This window comes from Oncorhynchus clarkii, chromosome 20 (genome assembly GCF_045791955.1).
Source record: "Oncorhynchus clarkii lewisi isolate Uvic-CL-2024 chromosome 20, UVic_Ocla_1.0, whole genome shotgun sequence".
Lineage (NCBI taxonomy): Eukaryota > Metazoa > Chordata > Actinopteri > Salmoniformes > Salmonidae > Oncorhynchus > Oncorhynchus clarkii.
Window position 1 is genome coordinate 76,611,224 of NC_092166.1, and position 23,866 is coordinate 76,635,089.

At 42.4% G+C, this 23,866-nt stretch overlaps 1 protein-coding gene and 1 non-coding gene across 4 annotated transcripts in view; one reads left to right on the forward strand and one right to left on the reverse strand.

Moving 5' to 3' along the window:
- Positions 1–388: 388 nt before the first annotated feature.
- Positions 389–23,866, reverse strand: part of LOC139376921 (leucine rich repeat containing 1) — a 40,471-nt gene continuing 16,993 nt past the window's right edge. For all 3 annotated transcript variants that reach the window (XM_071119926.1, XM_071119928.1, XM_071119927.1), the window contains exons 5-14: positions 21,585–21,641; positions 19,897–19,960; positions 19,384–19,458; positions 18,978–19,122; positions 16,759–16,877; positions 15,875–15,958; positions 13,210–13,325; positions 12,804–12,976; positions 4,955–5,094; positions 389–2,024 (exon numbers count right to left, since the gene is read on the reverse strand). In XM_071119926.1, the coding sequence (XP_070976027.1) occupies positions 1,872–2,024; positions 4,955–5,094; positions 12,804–12,976; positions 13,210–13,325; positions 15,875–15,958; positions 16,759–16,877; positions 18,978–19,122; positions 19,384–19,458; positions 19,897–19,960; positions 21,585–21,641 (1,126 nt within the window). In that variant the 3' untranslated portion in view covers positions 389–1,871. The remainder of the gene's footprint in view (positions 2,025–4,954; positions 5,095–12,803; positions 12,977–13,209; positions 13,326–15,874; positions 15,959–16,758; positions 16,878–18,977; positions 19,123–19,383; positions 19,459–19,896; positions 19,961–21,584; positions 21,642–23,866) is intronic.
- On the forward strand, positions 13,666–13,739 carry trnaa-cgc (transfer RNA alanine (anticodon CGC)). Its single transcript has one exon. It is a non-coding gene; the product is annotated as a tRNA-Ala (tRNA).

Sequence of the window (23,866 nt, forward strand, 5' to 3'; positions counted from 1 at the left end):
TAACGTAACAAAATGTGGAAAAAGTCAAGGGCTCGGAATGCATTCCAAATGCATTGTATACATACACACACACACACACACACACACACACACGTCATGCAATAAAAGTCTGGATAGACAGAACAGGAGAATAACGGGTGAGGGGAAAGTACTGATGTTATCAATGACCACCCTGATGAGTACTTATCAAATGGGTGATGACAAAATAAAGTAGGAGCGATTCCCTTTAAACTGTAACCTAATCAAATTAACGGCAAATACACATTTTATTGCATGGCGTTTATGATCTGACATGGTGAAAACTTAGAAAGGTCTAAAGGCTGAAACACTAAAGACCTAACGGACAACAAAAAAAACTGAAAACGTGTTTAAGAAATAACGAATCATGTTTCGTTTTAAACCCCTTTAATTTTATCAGTGGGTAAAAGGCATCCAAATCTGTAGGCTCAGTGTCCGTGCCTATTTGAGATTGTGTTTATGTGCAGCTTGATAACTAAAGAAAATTATTTAAAAATAAAAGATAAAACAAATGTATATGTTCCTCCTGGTAATACAACAAACAAAAAACTAAAATCATTGTTATCGTATACCATTTGAACAACAAATTGTTTTTATTAAGACAAAAAAACTAAGTGCATGAGATCATGCTTAAACTGCATTTTCCAAACGGTTCCACCATGGTCCTCATTTCCTTTTGCGTGGAATGAAATTGGCCATTGAAAGTCCAATGCACATGTGTTAAAAGAGAAATAGACATTGAAAAATTCTGCAGTTTCCGATAAAGTATTTACATTTTAGTCATTGAGCAGATGCTCTTATCCAGAGTGACTTAGAGGACCACTTAGGGTTAAGCGCCTTGCTCAAGGTCACCGATTCTTTTGTTTTTTTTGTTCCTTAGTCGGCTCAGGGATTCAAATCAGCAACCCTTTGGTTACTGGCCCAACACTTAACCGCTACGCTACCTGCCGCCCAGTATCTACTTAAGAAAACATTTCAAAGCAGTGAAGCGCAATAAAAGAAAGACAGCCCTGTCACTTCCACTCAATCTTTTGTGGTTAAGGTACACGTTGCTCACTGCATTAGCCCTTAATTACAAAACATGTCTATATCAAAACTTGTTTAGGATTTGATTAAGAAGTTAAACAATGGCATAGAAAAGAGTCGAGGCTGTCTATTCACCCAAAGTCAATTACGATACGACATAAGCAACTGCATTTTTGTTCATTTCTTTACTTAAAAGGAAATAAAATACGTACAAAGTAATATCGTTTAGAACAATTCTGCCATAGATTAAGAAACTTGCTATACATTGTTTTAATTTACACCATCTGAGCTGCCAAAAAGTATAAAATTATCAATATTCACAAAATGACTATACAGTAATCCTTAAATCAGTTGGTCAAGTAACCCGAAATTTAAAAAAAAAAATATTCACCCAGTGTTCTAAAAAATAAAACAAATATTTATGAAGATGTCAACAATATTTAACATACTAAAGACTTACAGTAGTGCAACTACCTATTGTCCATTTAAAAAGAAATGTAGAAATAAATCTTTAAAAAGCAACATTTTTCAAATGTCTTTGAAAAGGACCACACCTGTGCAGATTATTGCTATGTTAAAAAATATAGTACAACAGTTTGAAAAGAAGGCACATGGGCCCTGGTAGTCTGAGCCAGATACCATGGTGTGTATTAGAGATGAAGTAAGGTACTGGACAAAAGGATCACAGCAGAGTCCCAGGGTTGAGCCGCAGGAGGGCTAGGTAGGGAGGCCGCAGGAGGGGTTTGTGGGATTAAAGTAGGTTCTGGTGGTGGTACAGAAGAACATGGCGAGAGACACAGGAGATCAGAATGTTTCTGAGGTAGAAGTCACACAGACGTGGTGACTGTAGTGTTATTGACCTCGTTTTTGTTGGAATCCAGAGCTTTGGCAGCGTTCAGGTCGTTGCGGAGGTTCTCCACCGCTTTCTTCATAGTCTTTAACTCACCTGGGTGAGGAGTGGCTTGTCGCATCAGCCTTCCCTGTAGGGAGGAGACAGAGGAACAGTGAAGAGAAACAGAAAGACGGCCAGATTCTACAACAGGTATCTCATTATGCCGTGCATTTGGAAAGTATTCAGACCCCTTGATTTTTTCCCACATTTTGTAAGGTTACAGCCTTATTCTAAAATGGATTACATAAAAATAAATCCTCAATCTACACACACACACACACACACACACAACCCCATAATGACAAACAGGTTTTTAGAAATGTTTGCAAATTTAATAAAAATAATGCATCATATTGCCTTAATAGCAACATACAGTGCATTCGGAAAGTATTCAGACCCATCGAGTTAGTGGAACAAACCTTTAATTCATGGCCACTTGTGCAACTGGGCCAGGGGAGCTTTAATTAGGTCAGGTGGAAATGTCCGACAGATCTCAACTCCATAAAAAGGAAGAAATCGCCATCGCTAGATCTCGCTGCTTTCTCTCCCTTAACTTCATCTAATCCAGAAGTTCTGTGCGTACATGAATCCACGTAAGTCCACCGAATCTGTTACCTTTCATCTGAACTATCTGTTGCGATCGGGAGAGTGGGCCATCAGTTATTGTTTATAGTTATGAGCGCGGCTTGGAGCGCACGCTTCAAACCTATTGCATAATGTGAATGGTCAATGATCACGGCCCTACGGATCATCACAGGCCAATTATGCCATCGATATATGGTTTCATATGTAATGAAATTACATGTACACATGAAGACACTTGAAAAGGGAGAAATATGAAACGTCATTGTTTGCTGAACTGATCGATTCTGATAAACTAATGGGGATTATAGATTGAATAACCGATAACTGTATTATTCTTCTCATGATTATGATAAATAGTTAAGCCTAAATGACTCAAGGATGATTCCTATTGACTTAATGAACTGGATTGCTGAATTCCCTAATTATGTTAATAATGAATGATTGTTATGTGTGATTATGGATTTGATTGGATACCTGTTATTCTGTTTCCTTTGTTATGTAGCACAGACTACTCAGTAAATATACCACTTTATGGTTAAAGGAATTCCTGCCTCAGGCTCATCCATTCCTCTGTCACCTGACACGTGACCACCTGTTCACCTTTACTGTCAGTCATCCTACCTGTCCAGCTACCCACACAGATTCCACTAATCTTTCGAGCCAAATGATGACTGAACCAAAGACCGGTGAAAAGGAAATGGAGGAGGAGAAGGAAGAATTGTCTCCACTGGAAGGAAGGAGAGAGGAGGAAAAGGTCTTGGAACAAAGAAAAGATCTAGGAGCTAAGCCTAAAGCAACAAAGGCTTCATCCTCAACCACCAGCAGCACCAGAAGAACCAGGCAAGCAACTTGGTTATCTTAAGGATTATGTGGTTGAGTTTCCCCACACCAAAGGGCAAACCCACCAGAGCTCAAAGTGGGGCTGGATGAACTGTACGTTGCAGCCATCAACCATCCCCTCCGTGCCAAGGACCGGAAACTGCTTTGGGACGAAAAGGGGTCTACAGGAAGAACGACAGGCTGATGAACGATGTCACCTATTGGATGTGCAGGCCCGTAGAGCTCTACAGGAACGGGAATTCATTGCCAAGGACCTGGCACAGCAGCGACGGTAACGACAAGCACGAAGGGAATTGGCCGGACGTCCAGCTCTAGGAAGAGTCTTGGTGATTCCAAACTTATTCCATTTAAGGATGAGGCCACTGATCTTGAGGATCTTCAATGCTGCAGAAATGTTTTGCCACCCTTCCCTAGATCTGTGCTTCGACACAATCCTGTATCTGAGCTCTACAGACAATTCCTTTGACTTCATGGCTTGTTTTTTTCTCTGACATGCACTGTCAACTATGGGACCTTATATAGACAGGTGTGTTTCTTCCCAAATCATGTCCAATCAATTGAATTTACCACAGGTGGACTCTAATCAAGTTGTAGAAACATCTGAAGGATGATCAATGGAAACAGGTTGCACCTGAGCTCAATTTCGAGTCTCATGGCAAAGGGCCTGAATGGTTTTGATTTTAAATACATTTGCAAACATTTCTGAAAACCTGTTTTTTTGTCATGATGGGGTAATGTGTATTTATTTATTCAATTTTAGAATAAGGCTGTAACGTAACAAAATGTGGAATAAGTCTAGCAGTCTGAGTACTTTCCGAAGGCACTGTATATAATGTTATTTTTTGCCCTCAATTTTTAGGGGCATGGACTCTACAAGGTGTCTAAAGCGTTCCACAGGGATGCTGCCCATGTTGACTATTGCTTCCCAAAGTTGTGTCAAGTTGGCTGGATGTCCTTTGGATGGCAGCCCATTCTTGATACACACGGGAAATTGTTGAGCGTGAAAAACCCAGGAGCATTGCAGTTCTTGACACAAACCAGCGCGCCTGGCACCTACTACCGTACCCAGTTCAAAGCCCCTTAAATATTTTGTCTTGACCTTTCACCCTCTGAATAGCACACATACACAATCAAAAGTCTCAAAACGTTATTTAACCCCCCCCTTCAGCTACACTGATTTTAAGTGAATTTAACAAGTGACATCAATAAGGAATAATAGCTTTTATTTGGATTCACCAGGTCAGGCTGTCATGGAAAGAGCAGCTGTTCTTAATGTTTTGCATACTCAGTGTACACTTGGACATAATTCCAAAATATCTAAAAGATGAAAGGTAGTTAAGGGATTCAATGACTATAGCTTTATATTAGTTGAACATTAATTCAAGCGGCATCTCTTTCTTTGTTTAGTGATTGGCGCCCCGCCAGTTTTGACATTTCAAACGACCCGTGAGTGGTGACAGTTTTGAATTTTCAAACGACCCTTGCGACAGTTATGACGTTTCAAACGACCTGTCTTTTCTACCCCATCGCCTCCTGTCACTCCCTTTCACACGCTCCTCTCCACACACACACACTTCTCGTCCTTCCTCTCACCTTTTCATCATCCTCGTCATCGTCATCATCCAGGAAGTGGATGGCACTGATCCTCTTCATGGCCTTGTCGCCCCAGGTGTCATCCACCATGTCATTCACCAGGCTCTCCAGAGCACCACAGCGAGCAAGGTTGTCTGAGCCTAAAACAGGATACATTAGATATGTTGTGAGAGGAAATTAATAATTTACATCTTAAGCAATAATTTGCTTTTCAAAATGACGCTTAAAAATGCATGCATGAAAGGCCTGTGAAAACTACCACATACAGACAATGGTAGCCTTAATTCAACAGATTCAAATGTATACGTTTAGTATGACGCGTTTGACGTGCTCTCATTCTGCAACACCCCCCCCCCCCCCCCTTCCCCTCCAGATTGGTTCTCTCAATCATGTCAGTGAAGAGGAGCTGTCCCATGACACAGTGCTGAGAGTTTGTGCAGCTTGTGACACAATGCTCATAAATGAGAGCTTGGAACCGGGTAGATCAGTTTCAAATCCCAGTTTAGTCACAAGCTTAAAGGTAAACACCCCCCAAACCCCCCCCAACTCAAGCTCACAGACTTGACCTTCACAAAGTCTTAGATCCTCATCTGCTGCTCAGCAAATGAACAAAGGGTTACAGAAATGAACATAAACACTTAGTCCTCTCATTCCGAGAGAAATCAGGGATTACTAAAGGAGGATGGTCATAACAAGGAGCACACGCTGTAGTCATTCAATGAATCAAATCAGAAACATGACATATGGGTTCTGCAACCAGGTTGTGGAGTTTGAGATTTTATTTTTTATCCAATCAACAATTGGATCAGGCCTAGATTATTCCAGGACTCAGCTGAGTGAGCAAGCAAGCCTCTCCTTGCTTCACCTCACCCAGCAGGCTTTTAATGGCTGCAGGCCAGTCAGGAGTTAAGCCTCTTTAGCTATCCAATCCACTGGAGTAAAAAAAACAGAAAAAAAAAAACAGCAAAGGAGCAGGCCTGGCCCTCGGGTGGGAGGGGGTTAGAGCATATGCCCAGATCCAGAACAGTTACAGGTAGAGCTCAGTTACAGAGAATCTGGGTTGGCGCCTAGGCTGTGTCGCAGCCGGCCACGACCGGGAGGTCCGTGGGGTGACGCACAATTGGCCTAGCGTTGTCCGGGTTAGGGAGGGTTTTGCCGGTAGGGATATCCTTGTCTCATCGCGCACCAGCGACTCCTGTGGCAGGCCGGGCGCAGTGCGCGCCAACCAAGGTATCCAGGTGCATGGTATTTCCTCCGACACATTGGTGCGGCTGCCTTACGGGTTGGAGGCGCGCTGTGTTAAGAAGCAGTGCGGCTTGGTTGGGTTGTGTCTGAGGACGCATGGCTTTCGACCTTCGTCTCTCCCGAGACCATACGGGAGTTGTAGCGATGAGACAAGATAGTAACTACTAACAATTGGATACCACGAAATTTGGGAGAAAAAGCGGGTAAAAAAAAAAGTATAACTTATTAATTAAATTGGATGTAATAAATGTATCACAAGTCACTTTAAACAATGACACTAATGTTTATATACCCTACATTACTCATCTCACATGTATATACACTGTACTCTATACCATCTACTGCATCTTGCCTATGCCGCACAGCCATCGCTCATCCAGATATTTATATGAACATATTCATTCCTTTACACTTGTGTGTTTAAGGTGGTTGTGAAATTGTTAGAGTACTTGTTAGATATTACTGCACGGTAGGAACTAGAAGCACAAGCATTTCGCTACTCTCACATCAACATCTGCTAACCATGTGTATGTGCTAACCATGTGTATGTGCTAACCATGTGTATGTGCTAACCATGTGTATGTGCTAACCATGTGTATGTGCTAACCATGTGTATTTGATTTGATTTTTTACTTCTGGGTTAAGCGGGAGGGTGTAAAAAAAACGCGGTTTGGCAGGTCATGTTTCAGAAGACGCATGCCTCTACCTTCGCTGCAGCTCCCCAGCTGACTCTGGAAGCAATAAAAGATCGAAATCGGGAGGAAAAAAGGGAGGGTAAAATAGATCATTCATATATACACATATAATGTGTGTGTGTGTGTGTGTGTGTGTATATATATATATATATATATACATACAGTTAAAGTCTGAAGTTTACATAAACTGAGTTTAAATGTATAAAGTGTTTCACAATCCCTGACATTTAATCCTAGGAAAAATTCCCTGTCTTAGGTTAGTTAGGATCACCACTTTATTTTAAAAATGTGAAATGTCAGAATAATAGTAGAGAATGATTTATTTCAGCTTTTATTTCTTTCATCCCATTCCCAGTGGGTCAGAAGTTTACATACACTCAATTAGTATTTGGTAGCATTGCCTTTAAATTGTTTAACTTGAGTAAAACATGTCAGTTAGCCTTCCACAAGCTTCCCACAATAAGTTGGGTGAATTTTGGCCCATTCCTCCTGACAGAGCTGGTGTAACAGTCAGGTTTGTAGGCCTCCTTGCTCGCACACGCTTTTTCAATTTTGCCCACAAATGTTCTATGGGATTGAGGTGATGGCCACTCCAATACCTTGACTTTGTTGTCCTTATGCCATTTTGCCACAACTTTGGAAGTATGCTTGGGGGTCATTGTCCATTTGGAAGACCCCATTTGTGACCAAGCTTTAACTTCCTGACTGATGTCTTGAGATGTTGATTCAATATATCCACATCATTTTCCTGCCTCATGATGTCATCTATTTTGTGAAGTGCACCAGTCCCTCCTGCAGCAAAGCACCCCCCACAACATGATAATGCCACCCCCCGTTCTTCACGGTTTGGATGGTGTTTTTCTGCTTGCAAGCCTCCCCCTTTCGCTCCAAACATAATGATGGTCATTATGGCCAAACAGTTCTATTTTTCTTTCATCAGACCAGAGGACATTTCTCCAAAAAGTATGATCTTTGTCCCCATGTGCAGTTGCAACCCGTAGTCTGTCTTTTTTAATGCCGGTTTTGGAGCAGTGGCTTCTTCCTTGCTGAGCGGCCTTTCAGGTTATGTTGATATAGGAATAATTTTACTGTGGCTATAGATAATTTTGTACCCGTTTCCTTCAACAGGTCCTTTGCTATTGTTCTGGGATTGATTTGCACTTTTTGCACCACACTTTTCGCACCACAGTGGTGTTTATACTTGAGTACTATTGTTTGTACAGATGAAGGTGGTACCTTCAGGCGTTTGGAAATTGCTCCCAAGGATGAAGCAGACTTGGAGGTCTACAATTTCTTTGCTGAGGTCTTGGCTGATTTTCTTTTGATTTTCCCATGATGTCAAGCAAAGAGGCACTGAGTTTGAAGGTAGGCCTTGAAATACATCCACAGGTACCATTTTCTGGAATTTTCCAAGCTGTGGCACAGTCAACTTAGTGTATGTAAACTTCTGATCCACTGGAATTGTGACAGTGAATTATAAGTGAAATAATCTGTCTAAACAATTGTTGGAAAAATTACTTGTGTCATGCACAAAGTAGATGTCAAAACCGATTTGCCAAAACTATAATTTGTTAACAAGAAACTTGGAGTGGTTGAAAAACAAGTTAATGACTCCAACCGTGCGTATATATTTTTTTTAAAATTAAGACAAATTATATAAATTTGTCAGCTATATGATCTGGTCATTATTCAGCTAACAAGCCAAAAACGAACTAAAACATTGTTTAGAATGTTGCTTTTAGTTGCCTGGTTTTCTGTATTGACATACTAAATACATTTTCAAAACAGGTGCATTTAAATGGTGTTCAAATACACTAGTTACGCTATTTTGCTGATATGCAGCATGTAGTTTGTGTTGATTCTTTTTCGAGAACTTCAAATTTTTTGGACGACAATAGAATGTTAATGTCGTCGGTGCAACTGTCATAGTGTAAACCAGCCTTTAGTCTTGAGATCTTTGGTTGTTTAGTACATGGCCTCAAATGCGACTCCTTAAAGAGATGGGTGGGGCTAAGGCTTAAGAGGGTGTGAACAATGTTGAATGGGTATAGACAAAGCAGAACTTGCCAGTAGGTTTACCAAAGTAGGTTTACCAAAATATTCGAGGGCCATTTTCTCAAGTGAGGTTACAAGTTTATCAACTTACAAAGCAGAATTACTTCCCCATTGTTCCTCCACTGTAGTGTATGATACCATTTAAGCCGAGTCTCTACTTTTATTCAATACAACAACTACAATTTTGCTACATAAGACCGAATCGAGCCGCTCGGTTTTTATTATGCTTTGCTGTTCGTAAAGCTAGCGTAGCTAACAAATTGTCAGCCAACTTAACTTATAACGTAACTTATTTGAAAAGTCATTACTTTATTACATTGCAGAACATAGCTAAAGCTAAGAATTTGTATCCGCTTTCAGACTTCGGATGTATATTTTCCGCTATTTTCTTCAAATCTAAAGAATTGCCTTTTGGGGCCTAAAAAGCAAGGAAACAGTGGCCACTGCTCGTATACTTTATATTTTGTTGACTGTAGTACGACATCCAAAAACTTTTGGCATACTAACCATTGCCATACTATGACCAAAAAGCATACTTCATGTGAGGTAAATTGAGTATGAATACTCATACTAACCATACATGAACAAACCTAGGCTATTGTGGATAGCTAGCTAAATGGTGGTATACAAGCTGAGGTTAATCAATAAATGCAAACCGATATTTTGATTAGTTAGGTAGCTAGCTAATGTTTGCTTGCTTATCCGAAGTCCAGCAGCTAACGTTAGCCTTATTAGCTAGCTAACACCAGTCAGCTGAAAGCTAGCGAACAGGCGAAGAAAGGTACTAAGGTAGATAGTTATATATGGTTATGGAAGTTTTTTTACACACATTACTTCAACCATTAGCTAGCTAGCTAGAGCCAGACAACAGCTGACCTTAACAAATAAACAAAAATTAGCTAAATGTCCCCCAAACCAGGATTACTAAAGGTGTGGTATATGGCCAATATACCACGGCTAAGGGCATTGTCAATGCAAATAGTCAGGGTTGCCATTTGATTAATTGTTCATCAGTCTTATGGCTTGGGGGTAAAAGATGTTAAGGAGCAGTTTGGTCTGATCTTTTTTGGGGGGGGCCTTCCTGACGCCGCCTAGTATATTAGGTCCTGGGTGGCAGGTAGCTTGGCCCAAATTTCTAAGTGACCCCAAACTTTTGAGCGGTAGTGTACGTACAGTCACTGTGGGGGGGGACGTCGTCAATGCACTTACTGATGAAGACAGGTGACTGAGGTAGTATACTCTTCCATGCCATTGGATGAATCCCGGAACATATTCCAATCTGTGCTAGCAAAACAGTCCTGTAGCGTAGCACTTCTGTATTGAGCGAGTAACTGGTACTTCCTGCTTTAGTTTTTGCTTGTAAGCAGGAATCCCGAGAATAGAATTATGGTCAGATTTGCCAAGGGAGGGAGAGCTTTGTATGCGTCTCTGTGTGTGGAGTAAAGGTGGTCTAGAGGTTGTTTTTTTTCTCCTCTGGTTGCACATGTGACATGCTGGTAGAAATGAGGTAAAACGGATTTAAGATTGCCTGCATTAAAGTCCCCGGCCACTAGGAGCGCTGCTTCTGGATGAGCATTTTCTTGTTTGCTTTACGACCTTATCCAGCTCATTGAGTGCTGTCTTAGTGCCAGCATCGGTTTGTTGTGTTAAATAGACAGCTACGAATATAAACTCAGCAAAAATAGAAACATCCCTTTTTCAGGACCCGGTCTTTCAAAGATAATTCGTAAAATCCAAATAACTTGACAGATCTTCATTGTAAAGGGTTTAAACACTTCCCATGCTTGTTCAATGAACCGTAAACAATTAATGAACATGCACCTGTGGAACGGTCGTTAAGACACTAACAGCTTACAGACGGTAGGCAATTAAGGTCATAGTTATGAAAACTTAGGACACTAAAAAGGCCTTTCTACTGACTTTGAAAAACACCAAAAGAAAGATGCCCAGGGTCCCTGCTCATCTTTGTGAATGTGCTTAGGCATGCTGCAAGGCATGAGGACTGCAGATGTGGCCAGAGCAATAAATTGAAATGTCCGTACTGCGAGGCGCCTAAGACAGCGCTACAGAGAGAGTCAGGACAGACAGCTGATCATCCTCACCGTGGCAGACCATGTGTAACAACACCTGCACAGGATTGGTACATCCGAACATCACACCTGCGGGACAGGTACAGCATGGCAACAACTGCCCGAGTTACACCTGGAATGCACAATCCCTCCATCAGTGCTCAGACTGTCTGCAATAGGCTGAGAGAGGCTGGACTGAGGGCTTGTAGACCAGTTGTAAGGCAGGTCCTCACCAGACATCACCGGCAACAACGTCACCTATAGACAAACCCACTGTCGCTGGACCAGACAGGACTGGCAAAAAGTGCTCTTCACTGACGAGTCGCAGTTTTGTCTCACCAGTGTTGATGGTCGGATTCGCGTTTATGGAACGAAGGAATGAGCGTTACACCGAGGCCTGTACTCTGGAGCGGGATCGATTTGTAGGTGGAGGGTCCATCATGGTCTGGGGCGGCCTGTCACAGCATAATCGGCCTGAGCTTGTTGTCATTGCAGGCAATCTCAACGCTGTGCGTTACAGGGAAGACATCCTCCTCCCTCATGTGGTACCCTTCCTGCAGGTTTATCCATAACCCTTCAGCATGACAATGCCACCAGCCATACTGCTCGTTCTGTGCGTGATTTCCTGCAAGACAGGAATGTCAGTGTTCTGCCATGACCAGTGAAGAGCCCGGATCTCATTCCCATTGAGCACGTCTGGGACCTGTTGGATCGGAGGGCTCGGGCCATTCCCCCCAGAAATGTCCGGGAACTTGCAGGTGCCTTGGTGGAAGAGTAAAGTAACATCTCACAGCAAGAACTGGCACATTTGGTTCAGTCCATGAGGAGATGCACTGCAGTACTTAATGCAGCTGGTGGCCACACCAGATACTGACTTACTTTTGACCCCTGCTTTGTTCAGGGACACATTATTCCATTTATGTTAGTCACATGTCTGTGGAACTTGTTTAGTTTATGTCTCAGTTGTTGAATCTTGTTACGTTCATACAAATATTTACACGTGAAGTTTGCTGAAAATAAACGCAGCTGACAGTGAGAGGACATTTCCTTTTTTGCTGAGTTTATATAAGAACTCTTGTTACAGCTTATCATGAGGTACTCTACCTCAGGTGAGCAATACCTCAGGTGAGCAATACCTCAGGTGAGCAATACCTCAGGTGAGCAATACCTCAGGTGAGCAATACCTCAGGTGAGCAATACCTCAGGTGAGCAATACCTCAGGTGAGCAATACCTCAGGTGAGCAATACCTCAGGTGAGCAATACCTCAGGTGAGCAATACCTCAGGTGAGCAATACCTCAGGTGAGCAATACCTCTGGTGAGCAATACCTCTGGTGAGCAATACCTCAAGACTTCTTTAATATTAGACATTACGCACTAGCTGTTATTGACAAAAAGACCCACACCCCCACCCCTCATCTTACCAGATGTAGCTGCTCTGTCCTGCCGATGCACGGAAAACCCAGACAGACCGAGGGTAAGTAATCTTGCACGAGCCTTGGATTGTGCGAGGTGGAAAGACTCATGGGAGATAGGCTCCTGCTCCTGTTTCTGTAGCCCAAGGCAGCTATATGTACAAGTACACCCCCTGGACAGGACCCTTGTCTATAGCAGGCCTTACCCCTAATCTACCTCCTTAATGCTGAGTGCCAAGCAGATACACATCAGGTCACATTTATCACAGGTCTTTGGTGACTCGGCCAGGGATCGAACTCCAAACTTTCCAATCTCAGGGCGGACACAAACCACAAGGCTACTGAGTTGGAAGACCACGAGAAGACCTTACCTTTACTCTCTGGTTCTAAAGGCTGCTGGGGCAGGAGAACACAGGTGAGCACCTTTTCCCCAGACTCTGGGTCTATGTCATTCTGGAAAGTGAGCAGAGGCTGCGACTGGTTCTCTGACAGCCACAGGGCCTTGAGTCGCAGCGCAGTCAGAGAAATGGGTAGGTGGAGCAGTCTGGAGAGAGATGACATGGCATAGACAGGCTTCAGAAGAATATTGCAAAATGTTTTGTGAACCTGATTGATTTGTGGACAACTAAGAACAAGCTATTGGTGTCAAATATTATGATTTATTGTGAGCACCAGTCACATCTAAAAGCTTTACTGGGTCTGGTGCATATTCAAATGTGAATATTGTATATGATTAAAAAGGTTAATAAAGTGGCATTGAATGTTAATGTAGCCTACCTATTTCCGGAGACATCAAACACATGCAGCTCTGAGGCCTGAGAGATCTCAGAGGGAATCCTTGTAAGCCTGTTCTCTCGTACACAGAAGACATTCAGGCTACTGCAACCTCCAATCTTGATTTGGGTAGGAAAGACATACAAGCAAGACGTGAAAACAGTGCCTTTAGTCTTTAGTTCACCCACACAATTGCACATTTGTTCCGTGTTCTGAGGCACACAGACATCTTGCAGGGAGGAAGAGGGAAAAAGCTTTGGTTAGAACAATTTACGTAAAATAAAAAATCTAAAGTTACATTTTTACTTTACCATTACAAAACCACAGAAAAATATGATGTGTGAGTGTGTGTGTGTATATACCTTCATTGTTCAAAATATCCATTTAGTGTAATGGGCATAGAAAGGTAAACCATTCAGAGCCTTTGGGAGCTTTGCCATAGAAATGGGCATATTTAAAATCCTGTGTAGCTTAGTTGGTAGAGCATGGCACTCGCAATGCCAGGATTGTGGGTTCGATTCCCACAGGGGACTAGTATAAAAATTAAAAATAGGAAAGTTGCTCTGGATAAGGGTGTCTGTCTGCTAAATTACTAAAATGTATTGAACGGCTAAGGTGTTGGGCAGATTAGGAGCTAAAATTAGCTGCAATTACTAGTGTGTTAAAGTAGGGACCTGATGGGCCAGCTAAAGTTCTGTAGTAAGACTAATCTACTAACGACATCAGTCAGTGGCCAGACAGACTTGAACAGGAACCAAATACAGTAATGGAGTCTCATCATGTTAAAAGGATCTGGCTAAGCTGAAGCCCTCACTGGAGTAAATAAGAGTTCAAGACGAGGGAAGAAGAGAAGTCCAAATACCAACAGGAATCCCAGTTAGTAGGCTACGAAGTAGACTACTCAAAGTCTAGCTATTACCTCAGAAGTAGGCTATACAAAGGACTACATGCATGGGCCTACACTCAAACATCAATACCAGATACATTGTTTGTCTATGGAGATCTTCCTAAGTAAATATTAATATTGTTAAATAATTTGCATTAAAATGGAAATAAGCAAATATCAGCCTTTGATACTTTGAGCCAATTATCAATGAGTCATAAATATTGATTTAAAAATCAACCACATACCTAACACCACGGTATTGTGGTAAACAAGTGCTTGTCTGGTACCAGGACTACAGTTAACATTAGAAACGTCATGCAGCATTCACGGTTTGAGACAATAAAACAATGACACTATCAATTCATTATCTGGGCCAAGTGCTGTGGACTCACACACTGAACTGTTTGCGTGACTGAGACACAGGGGCATTGTATAATCACTAAAGGGCCTTTCAGATAAAGATTTAACCAGAGGGAGCTTGCTTTCTCTCCAACAGACAAGAGGCTAGAATAAACACAGCACTCGGAGAATAAACCGTAACTGAACACACCAGAGAACTGCAGAAGATAATAGAAAATAAATGGATGGGGGGGGGGGGGGGGGGGGGGGGGGGCTGCATGTTTTGTCTGGGAAAAACAGTGCGTTTGCTGTCTGCGCTCAAATCTCCTGGAAACAAAAGATAGCATGCCACCAGCTTAGGAGCTAAAATCATGCAGCTGCTACTGTATAGACAGTCACATGCCAGGAATGATGAGTGGCACAGCCATGTCTTAGGTGAAGACAGTCACAGTGGGAGATGGCCTTTGTGACAGAGTTCTCCAGGTCGATTTGATAATCGACAATCGACAATGGTCTGCATAGTACCACAGTGGCATTCTGTATGCTTCTACTGAATGAGATTCAGTTCACAGAAACTGGATTTCCTGGTTAGCAGGTATGAGGATTAGCATTTCACAATCCCCACTAAAATCAGAAGGGGTCAAGTCTAGTGCAGATAAGTTCTGCATGCAAATCACAGTGATTACTGGGGGATGCACTAACCAGATTACACTTACTCATGACTGAAGCTTCTATGATTTTACGTCATTGATCCGAGCAGCAGGGTAAATCATGGAGGCAAAATGAGATGCGATCAAGGTTTACATTAGCCTTTTTCTGAGCATGTTCAGACTGAGCATGCACAAGCATTTTGCTTAGGGTAAAATGGTTAGCTTAGCATTACATGCAAATAGACAGTTCCCTCACATTTAGTACCGACGCATAAAACCCCCCCCCCACAAAAGCCAATTTCCTGTGTCTACATTGAAGACAAACTGGTGGGTGGGGGGGGGGTTATTTCTACAGCAGAGCTAGGAAACAAGTTCTGTCAATTGGAGAAAGTGACCGTTTGAAATAATTTTTAAAAAAGTACCTCACAGCAGCAAGGGGACAGATTGCCTTTTGATCCAGTCTAAACAGTGCACTCCTTCATATAATACAAGGATTGTGTTGTAAATCAATGTACTGTGGAGCGACTTCACTGCGGCATCAAATGTGATAAATATGGTAAAATCACAAAGGAAGATGGAGTCAAACTTTGAGCCATTAAACAAGCCCTTATTTTATCACAGAAAGAAACAAAGGAAGAGGAGTCATGTCCTCGTAACGTAAAGCATTTACAAGATAAAGATATGATCTAAGCCCATAATATAGTAGACTATGAACTGTGGTGCAACAAGTCTCAACAAGTCTCACAATGCTTATTTGCTTCAAACTACTACATGTGGAAAGACCATAGCATACCTCTTTTGGTAATGATGCTAATCGGTTTCTGTCACAGTTGAAGTTGGAGAGTCTCTTTAGTTTTCCAATACTTCTTGGCACACTCTGAAGAGGGAAACAACCAGTAAGAAATAATGACATTTTGCACATACAGTAATGGGTATAGCAGTGACACTTGACTGGCATGCGGCCCAGCATGGGGATTACTTACACAGTCCTCCTGTCAGGATGAAATAAACAAATCTAATTGTTTGTGCCAAAGTGAGGATAAGTCCCTGGCGCACACTTAGATGTTTTTAGCCTCTTAGGAAGTGAAGACTAAGGGCATAATGAAGGTCAAAGGTTACAAGATTATAGGAGATGCATCCCTTCAGAAGGAAAACGAAATTGTGTCGTACTGTAGATCCTTAGGTCTTTCCAAGGACAGAAGAGCACAGCCTTCAGAGGTGGGTAATTACTACTGTAGAAATCAACAGTAGCTAAAGAGAACAATGTTCGGACCTTGTTATCACATAAATGTAACTGCTTGACGTTGGATGAAACCGTTGTCTTTCGATTCCGATTACATAACAGAAAAGTAATTGGGTCATTACTTAATTGGGTCAAACCTGCCCTCACAACAGTATGTATATATGTAACCGATGTGAAACGGCTAGCTTAGTTAGCGGTGCGCGCTAAATAGCGTTTCAATCGGTGACGTCACTTGCTCTGAGACCTTGAAGTAGTGGTTCCCCTTGCTCTGCAAGGGCCGCGGCTTTTGTGGAGCGATGGGTAACGATGCTTCGTGGGTGACTGTTGTTGATGTGAGCAGAGGGTCCCTGGTTCGCGCCCGGGTATGGGCGAGGGGACGGTCTAAAGTTATACTGTTACATATATGAGGAACTACAGTGCTATCAAAAACACACCTGTAACTGATTCTCTGTGAGCATCAGTTCAGTGAGACTCTCACAGTTGCCAATGCTCTCTGGCAGCTGGGCAAGACGATTCTGGTCTGCTTTCAATATAGACAGTCGCCTTAGTTTTCCTGCAAAACAAAAAGCCTTACTTACTGTGATGAAGACATATACATGAGGGTAGTCAGGATAGCATGGGAATCATTATAATTCATAAAACAAGTTAATTGGCACCAATACCTATGGCTAACAAAACAATATACACTGCTCCAAAAAATAAAGGGAACACTAAAATAACACATCCTAGATCTGAATGAATGAAATATTCTTATTAAATACTTTTTTCTTTACATAGTTGAATGTGCTGACAAAATCACACACAAATTATCAATGGAAATCAAATGTATCAACCCATGAAGGTCTGGATTTGGAGTCACACTCAAAATTAAAGTGGAAAACCACACTACAGGCTGATCCAACTTTGATGTAATGTCCTTAAAACAAGTCAAAATGAGGCTCAGTGGTGTGTGTGTGGCCTCCACGTGCCTGTATGACCTCCCTACAACGCCTGGGCATGCTCCTGATGAGGTGGCGGATGGTCTCCTGAGGGATCTCCTCCAAGACCTGGACTAAAGCATCCGCCAACTCCTGGACAGTCTGTGGTGCAACGTGGCGTTGGTGGATGGAGCGAGACATGATGTCCCAGATGTGCTCAATTGGATTCAGGTCTGGGGAACGGGCGGGCCAGTCCATAGCATCAATGCCTTCCTCTTGCAGGAACTGCTGACACACTCCAGCCACATGAGGTCTAGCATTGTCTTGCATTAGGAGGAACCCAGGGCCAACCGCACCAGCATATGGTCTCACAAGGGGTCTGAGGATCTCATCTCGGTACCTAATGGCAGTCAGGCTACCTCTGGCGAGCCCCCCAAAGAAATGCCACCCCACACCATGACTGACCCACCGCCAAAACGGTCATGCTGGAGGATGTTGCAGGCAGCAGAACGTTCTCCACGGCATCTCCAGACTCTGTCACTTGCTCAGTGTGAACCTGCTTTCATCTGTGAAGAGCACAGGGCGCCAGTGGCGAATTTGCCAATCTTGGTGTTCTCTGGCAAATGCCAAACATCCTGCGAGGTGTTGGGCTGTAAGCACAACCCCCACTTGTGGACGTCGGGCCCTCATACCACCCTCATGGAGTCTGTTTCTGACCATTTGAGAAGACACATGCACATTTGTGGCCTGCTGGAGGTCATTTAGCAAGGCCTTGACAGTGCTCCTCCTGCTCCTCCTTGCACAAAGGCGGAGGTAGCGGTCCTGCTGCAGGGTTGTTGCCCTCCTACGGCCTCCTCCACGTCTCCTGATGTACTGGCCTGTCTCCTGGTAGCGCCTCCATGCTCTGGACACTACGCTAACAGACACAGCAAACCTTCTTGCCACAGCTCGCATTGATGTGCCATCCTGGATGAGCTGCACTACCTGAGCCACTTGTGTGGGTTGTAGACTCCGTCTCATGCTACCACTAGAGTGAAAGCACCGCCAGCATTCAAAAGTGACCAAAACATCAGCCAGGAAGCATAGGAACTGAGAAGTGGTCTTTGGTCACCACCTGCAGAACCACTCCTTTATTGGGGGGTGTCTTGCTAATTGCCTATAATTTCCACCTGTTGTCTATTCCATTTGCACAACAGCATGTGAAATGTATTGTCAATTAGTGTTGCTTCCTAAGTGGACAGTTTGATTTCACAGAAGTGTGACTTGGAGTTACATTGTCTTGTTTAAGTGTTCCCTTTATTTTTTTGAACAGTGTATCACAGTCTAATAAAACATAACATTTTGTGATTCCATGCAACACGACCACAGAGGTCAATGTTTGTATCTCAGTCTTCTTAATGGGAAAAAAATATTTTTATTTTAAATCAAATAATGCTAAATGGATTTAATTATTACATTTTCCATTCATCCATTCTATTGTACCCTAGGGCCACATCACCTGTGATAAGTCAGGTCTGTTACCAAATGTGGACTCCATGTGGTTAACCTTTTTGATAAAACTACGCAATATATTTTAATCTGTTCAGATTAACTTCCTATTTATGCTCAGTTTACACTGATGTTGATCCCAGTTTTGACCAAATCAGTATCAGCATGGATCAACATTCACAAATGCAAAGCAGCACACGCACGCCTCAAAGACACTATGGTGGTGTAGAGTGTAACTGCGTCCTGACCTATGCCCTCTGGCAGAGCATCGATGAGGTTCTGAGACACCAGCAGGTCAGTTAGGGAGACCAGGCCGCCGATCTCTTCTGGAAGGTGCTCCAGTTTGTTCTCCGATACATCTAGACACAGGAGGCTTTTCATGCTGCCTATCTCCTACGGGTTGAACACACTTCAATTATAAATGCATATCCCAGTCCGTGTTAGCCCTGAACAATAATGGTGCATCTCGTGACTGTTATATCAACACAAGTCGCAATATTAATTTAGTCTAAGCACATCCAATGTTTTAAAATGGGTGGGAGCCTTTTACTTTTTGGGAAATCAAACCATATTCTACAAGTTCGTTCAACTGTAATATTAAGACATTAAAAAATAAAAATAAATATTAGTGCAAACATAATAAAAATATCTTACTGCAGGTATTTCAGCCAACTGGTTTCCGTCCAGCCACAAGTTCTTCAAGCTGACAAGACAGCCTATTGTTTCAGGCTGCGTGGGAGGAAGGATTTTGGAGGCAGAGGAGATAGCGAGAGCGTGAGAGTGAGGAAATAATTATACACAGGTGACTGAGGCAAATGTAAACAAGGCTGGAAGAATTTCAACCATGTGTAAACTGTCATTCCCTAGCCTGATCTGGTTTCAGTTCATCTCTCAGAAAGTGTCTCTCCGTATCAGAGTTACCTTTGCATAAACATTAAACCTGACATTGTTGTAAGACTATAAACTACAAAAATAAATGGCCCTGTCACACTACCCCTTCAGAATGACAAGACGGAGGAATCTTTATCAGTACTCCCAATTATGTTTCACATAACAAGAAAAGTGTTGAGTGAGATTTGAGTGCTGCCCATTCTACACACGTTTAGCTTGGCACATTGTTCTCCCCACGAGATCAAGGTTACGTGCAAACAAGTCAGATAAACTTACCAAATTGTAAATTTCATTGTTCCCCAGGTCAAGTTCCTCAAGTCTGTGAAGTAGCGATAGTGACCTATGGAACGCACCAGAGGGGTAGGAAATATCCTAAAACATCACATACTTTGTAGGCCCAAACTCACCACACACACAGATGGCTGTACATTTTAGCTACTTCTCGGTCTGTTTCACTGCGGTTTCATTTTAACCATGTGCGAGTGAAAATGTATTGGCCATAGACCAAGCTGTGAGACGGTTAGATCGTCAGCGAGAGACTTGTGCCCCCCTCATTAATCTACACACAACACCCCATAATGACTACCCTATAATGACAAAGCGAACAGGTTTTTAGAATTTTTAGCAAATAAAAAAAACTAAAATAGAAATACCTAATTTACATAACTATTCAGACACCTTGCTACGAGATTCGAAAATGAGCTCAGGTACATCCAGTTTCCTTTGATCATCCTTGAGGTGTTTCTACAACTTGATTGGAGTCCACTTGTGGTAAATTCAATTGATTGGACATGATTTGGAAAGGCACACACCTGTCTATATAAAGTCCCTGCAAAGGTCAAAGAAAAAACCAAGCCATGAGGTCGAAATAACTGTCCGTAGAGCCCTGAGACACAATTGTGTCGAGGCACAGATCTGGGGAAGGGTACCAAGAACATTCTGCAGCATTGAAGGTCCAAGAACACAGTAGCATCCATCATTCTTAAATTGAAGAAGTTTGGAGCCACCAAGACTCTTCCTACAGCTGGCCGCCTGGCCAAACTGAGCAATCGGGGGAGAGGGGCATTGGTCAGGGAGGTGACCAAGAGAGAACCTTCCATAAGGTCAGCCATCTCTGCAGCCCTCCAACAATCAGGCCTTTATGGTTGTGGCCAAACAGAAGCCATTACACAGTAAAAGACACATGACAGCCCACTTGGAGTTTGCCAAAAAGCACCTAAAGGACTCTGACCATGAGAAACAGCATTCTCTGGTCTGATAAAAGCATGATTGATCTCTTTGGCCTGAATGCCAAGCGCCACGTCTGGAGGAAACATGGCACCATCGCTATGGTGAAGCATGGTGGTGGCAGCATCATGCTGTGGGGATGTTTTTCCAGCAGCAGGGACTGGGAGACTAGTCAGGATCGAGGGAAAGATGAACGGCGCAAAGTACAGAGAGATCCTTGATAAAGTCCTGAGCACTCTGGAGCAGGTTCTCAGACTGGGGCAAAGGTTCACCTTCTAACAGGACATCGACCCTAAGCACACAGCCAAGACAAATGCAGGAGTGGCTTCGGGATAAGTCTCTGAATGTCCTTGAGTGGCCCAGCCAGAGCCCGGACATGAACCCGATCGAACATCTCTGGAGAGACCTGAAAATAGCTGTGCAGCGATGCTCCCCATCCAACCTGACAGCACTTGAGAGGATCTGCAGAGAAGAATGGGAGAAACTCTCCAAAAACAGGTGTGCTAGGCTTGTAGCGTCATACTCAAGAAAACTTGAGGCTGTAATCGCTGCCTTTTCTTTTTTTGCTAACATTTCTAAAAACCTGTTTTTTAGATGTCATTATGGTGTGGGAATTATTATGGGGGAAAAATAACAATTTAAACCATTTTACAATAAGGCTGTAATGTAACAAAATGTCAAAAAAGTGAAGGGGTCTGAATACTTTCTGAATGCACTGGGTCTAGGGAAGTACTTACTCTGGTAAATACGTTAGCAGGTTCTCTCTGAGTTCCAGTGACACCAAGTTGGAGAGGCTGTGGAGAGAGACAAAAGAGAAGTGGCTATTTGTTGTTCATGATAATCTGGGTGCAATAACAAACAAATCATAGAGGGGAAAAAAGCACTTATATTTGTCCTTTTTATGAAGATTACTTGAAGCCATCTCCGACAGTCTATGAAATCCAAGAATTAAGTCTTTCAGGAGAACGAATACCAACTAAAATAATGGCTGAGGTAATATCTTTGATCCCCAATGAAAGGGAACCATGGAGCGCAGGTAGAAAAAAAATAATAACTATGCACAATCTGTAACTAAATATTTCTTGCCATATTTGCTTCCATCTGATCGTGACCTATAAGAAAAGGTATTCAAATAATTACAGCACTTTTGATTCCAGCTGACGGTGTGTGGTAAAGTGATGCGACTCACTCCTGCAGGTCTCTGGAGATATGGCTTGGACATCGTCAGTGGTGAACTACGGGCCTAATTGCATCAGTTAAATGAAGCACAGAGGAATCTAAATCTTGCGGACTGGAACATTAAAGCCAGAAATCAATCGTGGCTTATTGTGAATCAAATGGCACAAAAAGTAATCAATCTATATAAAGTGTGGTCTTAACTTGATTGACAACGCTACGATTGAAGTTTGCATTTGTTATGACTTCCGGACTCAAAAGTACAGCTAAAAATATATATAGATTTTTTAAAAAAGTGTACTTTAAGTCCATGTCAAGACTGTCCATTTAGACCTAGTTAAAGAATAGAACATGAATAAACCATGACACAGTAGGACACTCTAAAAACATATATTTTTGATAAACTGGCGTGTCCATGTACACTCTCTACATAATGGTGTGTGTTTAGAGGTAATGTTCTCAGTGTTGGTTGTTATTACTTTCATTTGAAACGAGACAATTAAATTACCATTAGGTTATGATAAAGTCAGTGCTTCATTTGAGCTGGGTCCTGCCCGGAACGCTCTAATAAAAGCATATTCTAATAAAAGCGATCAGAGTTCATTTCAAAGCGTAGATTTTCAGCACTTGCCTGATATTCTAAGAATTTATTCAGGTTGGGGCAGCCCAGCTTTATGGTTTGCGCAACATTGTAGCCTAGAGATCAACCCGTGGCTGTAGCTGCAGTGAGAGAGAATCATGCCTGTATCTCTCACAGAACTAGAATAAGAGTCACCTTCTATGATCTCTCTCCGCTCTGCTAGACATGAGCCTGCAACTCATCTCGCCAGCATTGCACTTCATTTATTTCCTCATAACCGCGGGAAGGGGGCTGCTGCAACACCCCTGAACAATTTAAATACATTTGCGAAAGTTAGAATTACAGGTGTCTGTTCAGAAAGAAATGAACTAATTCAGAATACTACACCAGGAGCAGGCATATCCATTTTGCCACAGATGATCAATAGCTTCTTTTTTTTTTTTTATTAATTGCCTAGCTGTGGATTGTGTGTAGCCCAATCAAAAAGACATAGCCTACAGCCTGGAACACACAGTAAATCTGTCAGTGAACATCATGCAGCCAAAACAGGCATTGCACAATATTTCTACTACAATAGTGGAAAAACACAGGTTGGAAAGCAAATGGCTCCTGCTGAAAAGAGAAGACTAGTTCTGTCTGCTGTAGGCTACCAACATATTTTATTAACTTCCAAATAGGCCTATTAAGAGAACAGCATTGTTTTACAAAGTAAGACGAGAAAAGATAGGCTTGTGGCATGAGCGCATCGCCTAGGCTTTTGATGGATTCAAGATTAGGTCATTTTTATTGAGCTCAGATTCTCAGTGTCGAAAGAGACAGTCATTTCAGTCATTTGCGCAGTATTTAAAAATATTATACTAAAGACTCCAGTCATGTAAAGTGACCTGGAATTGCATGAAATTAATTTATAAAAGGTCACATTCTCCTCTGGACCTTAGGCTACAAAGATATTTCCCCATGTGTGCAACTAATGCAAGCGCCTCTACTGTACTGCTCTATTCCACTATGCAAATGTGATATGCATGCAATGCTTTATTTTAAATGGGATTTTCTTTTCATGCGTTCCAGTACCTCAGAGCCCCCCCAGGTCAACCCCCGTCTCGCTCACACTTTTTTTTCTCCAGTGACAGTATAATGAAATAAAATCCTAAAGTAGTTTTTGGAGGGAGGGGAGGGGAGGGAGGGAGGCAGCAAATCCTTTAACAAGTAATACAATTTGAATGGTCTACTGGCTCGGGAGCTTTTAATCGAAACAGGACAGTT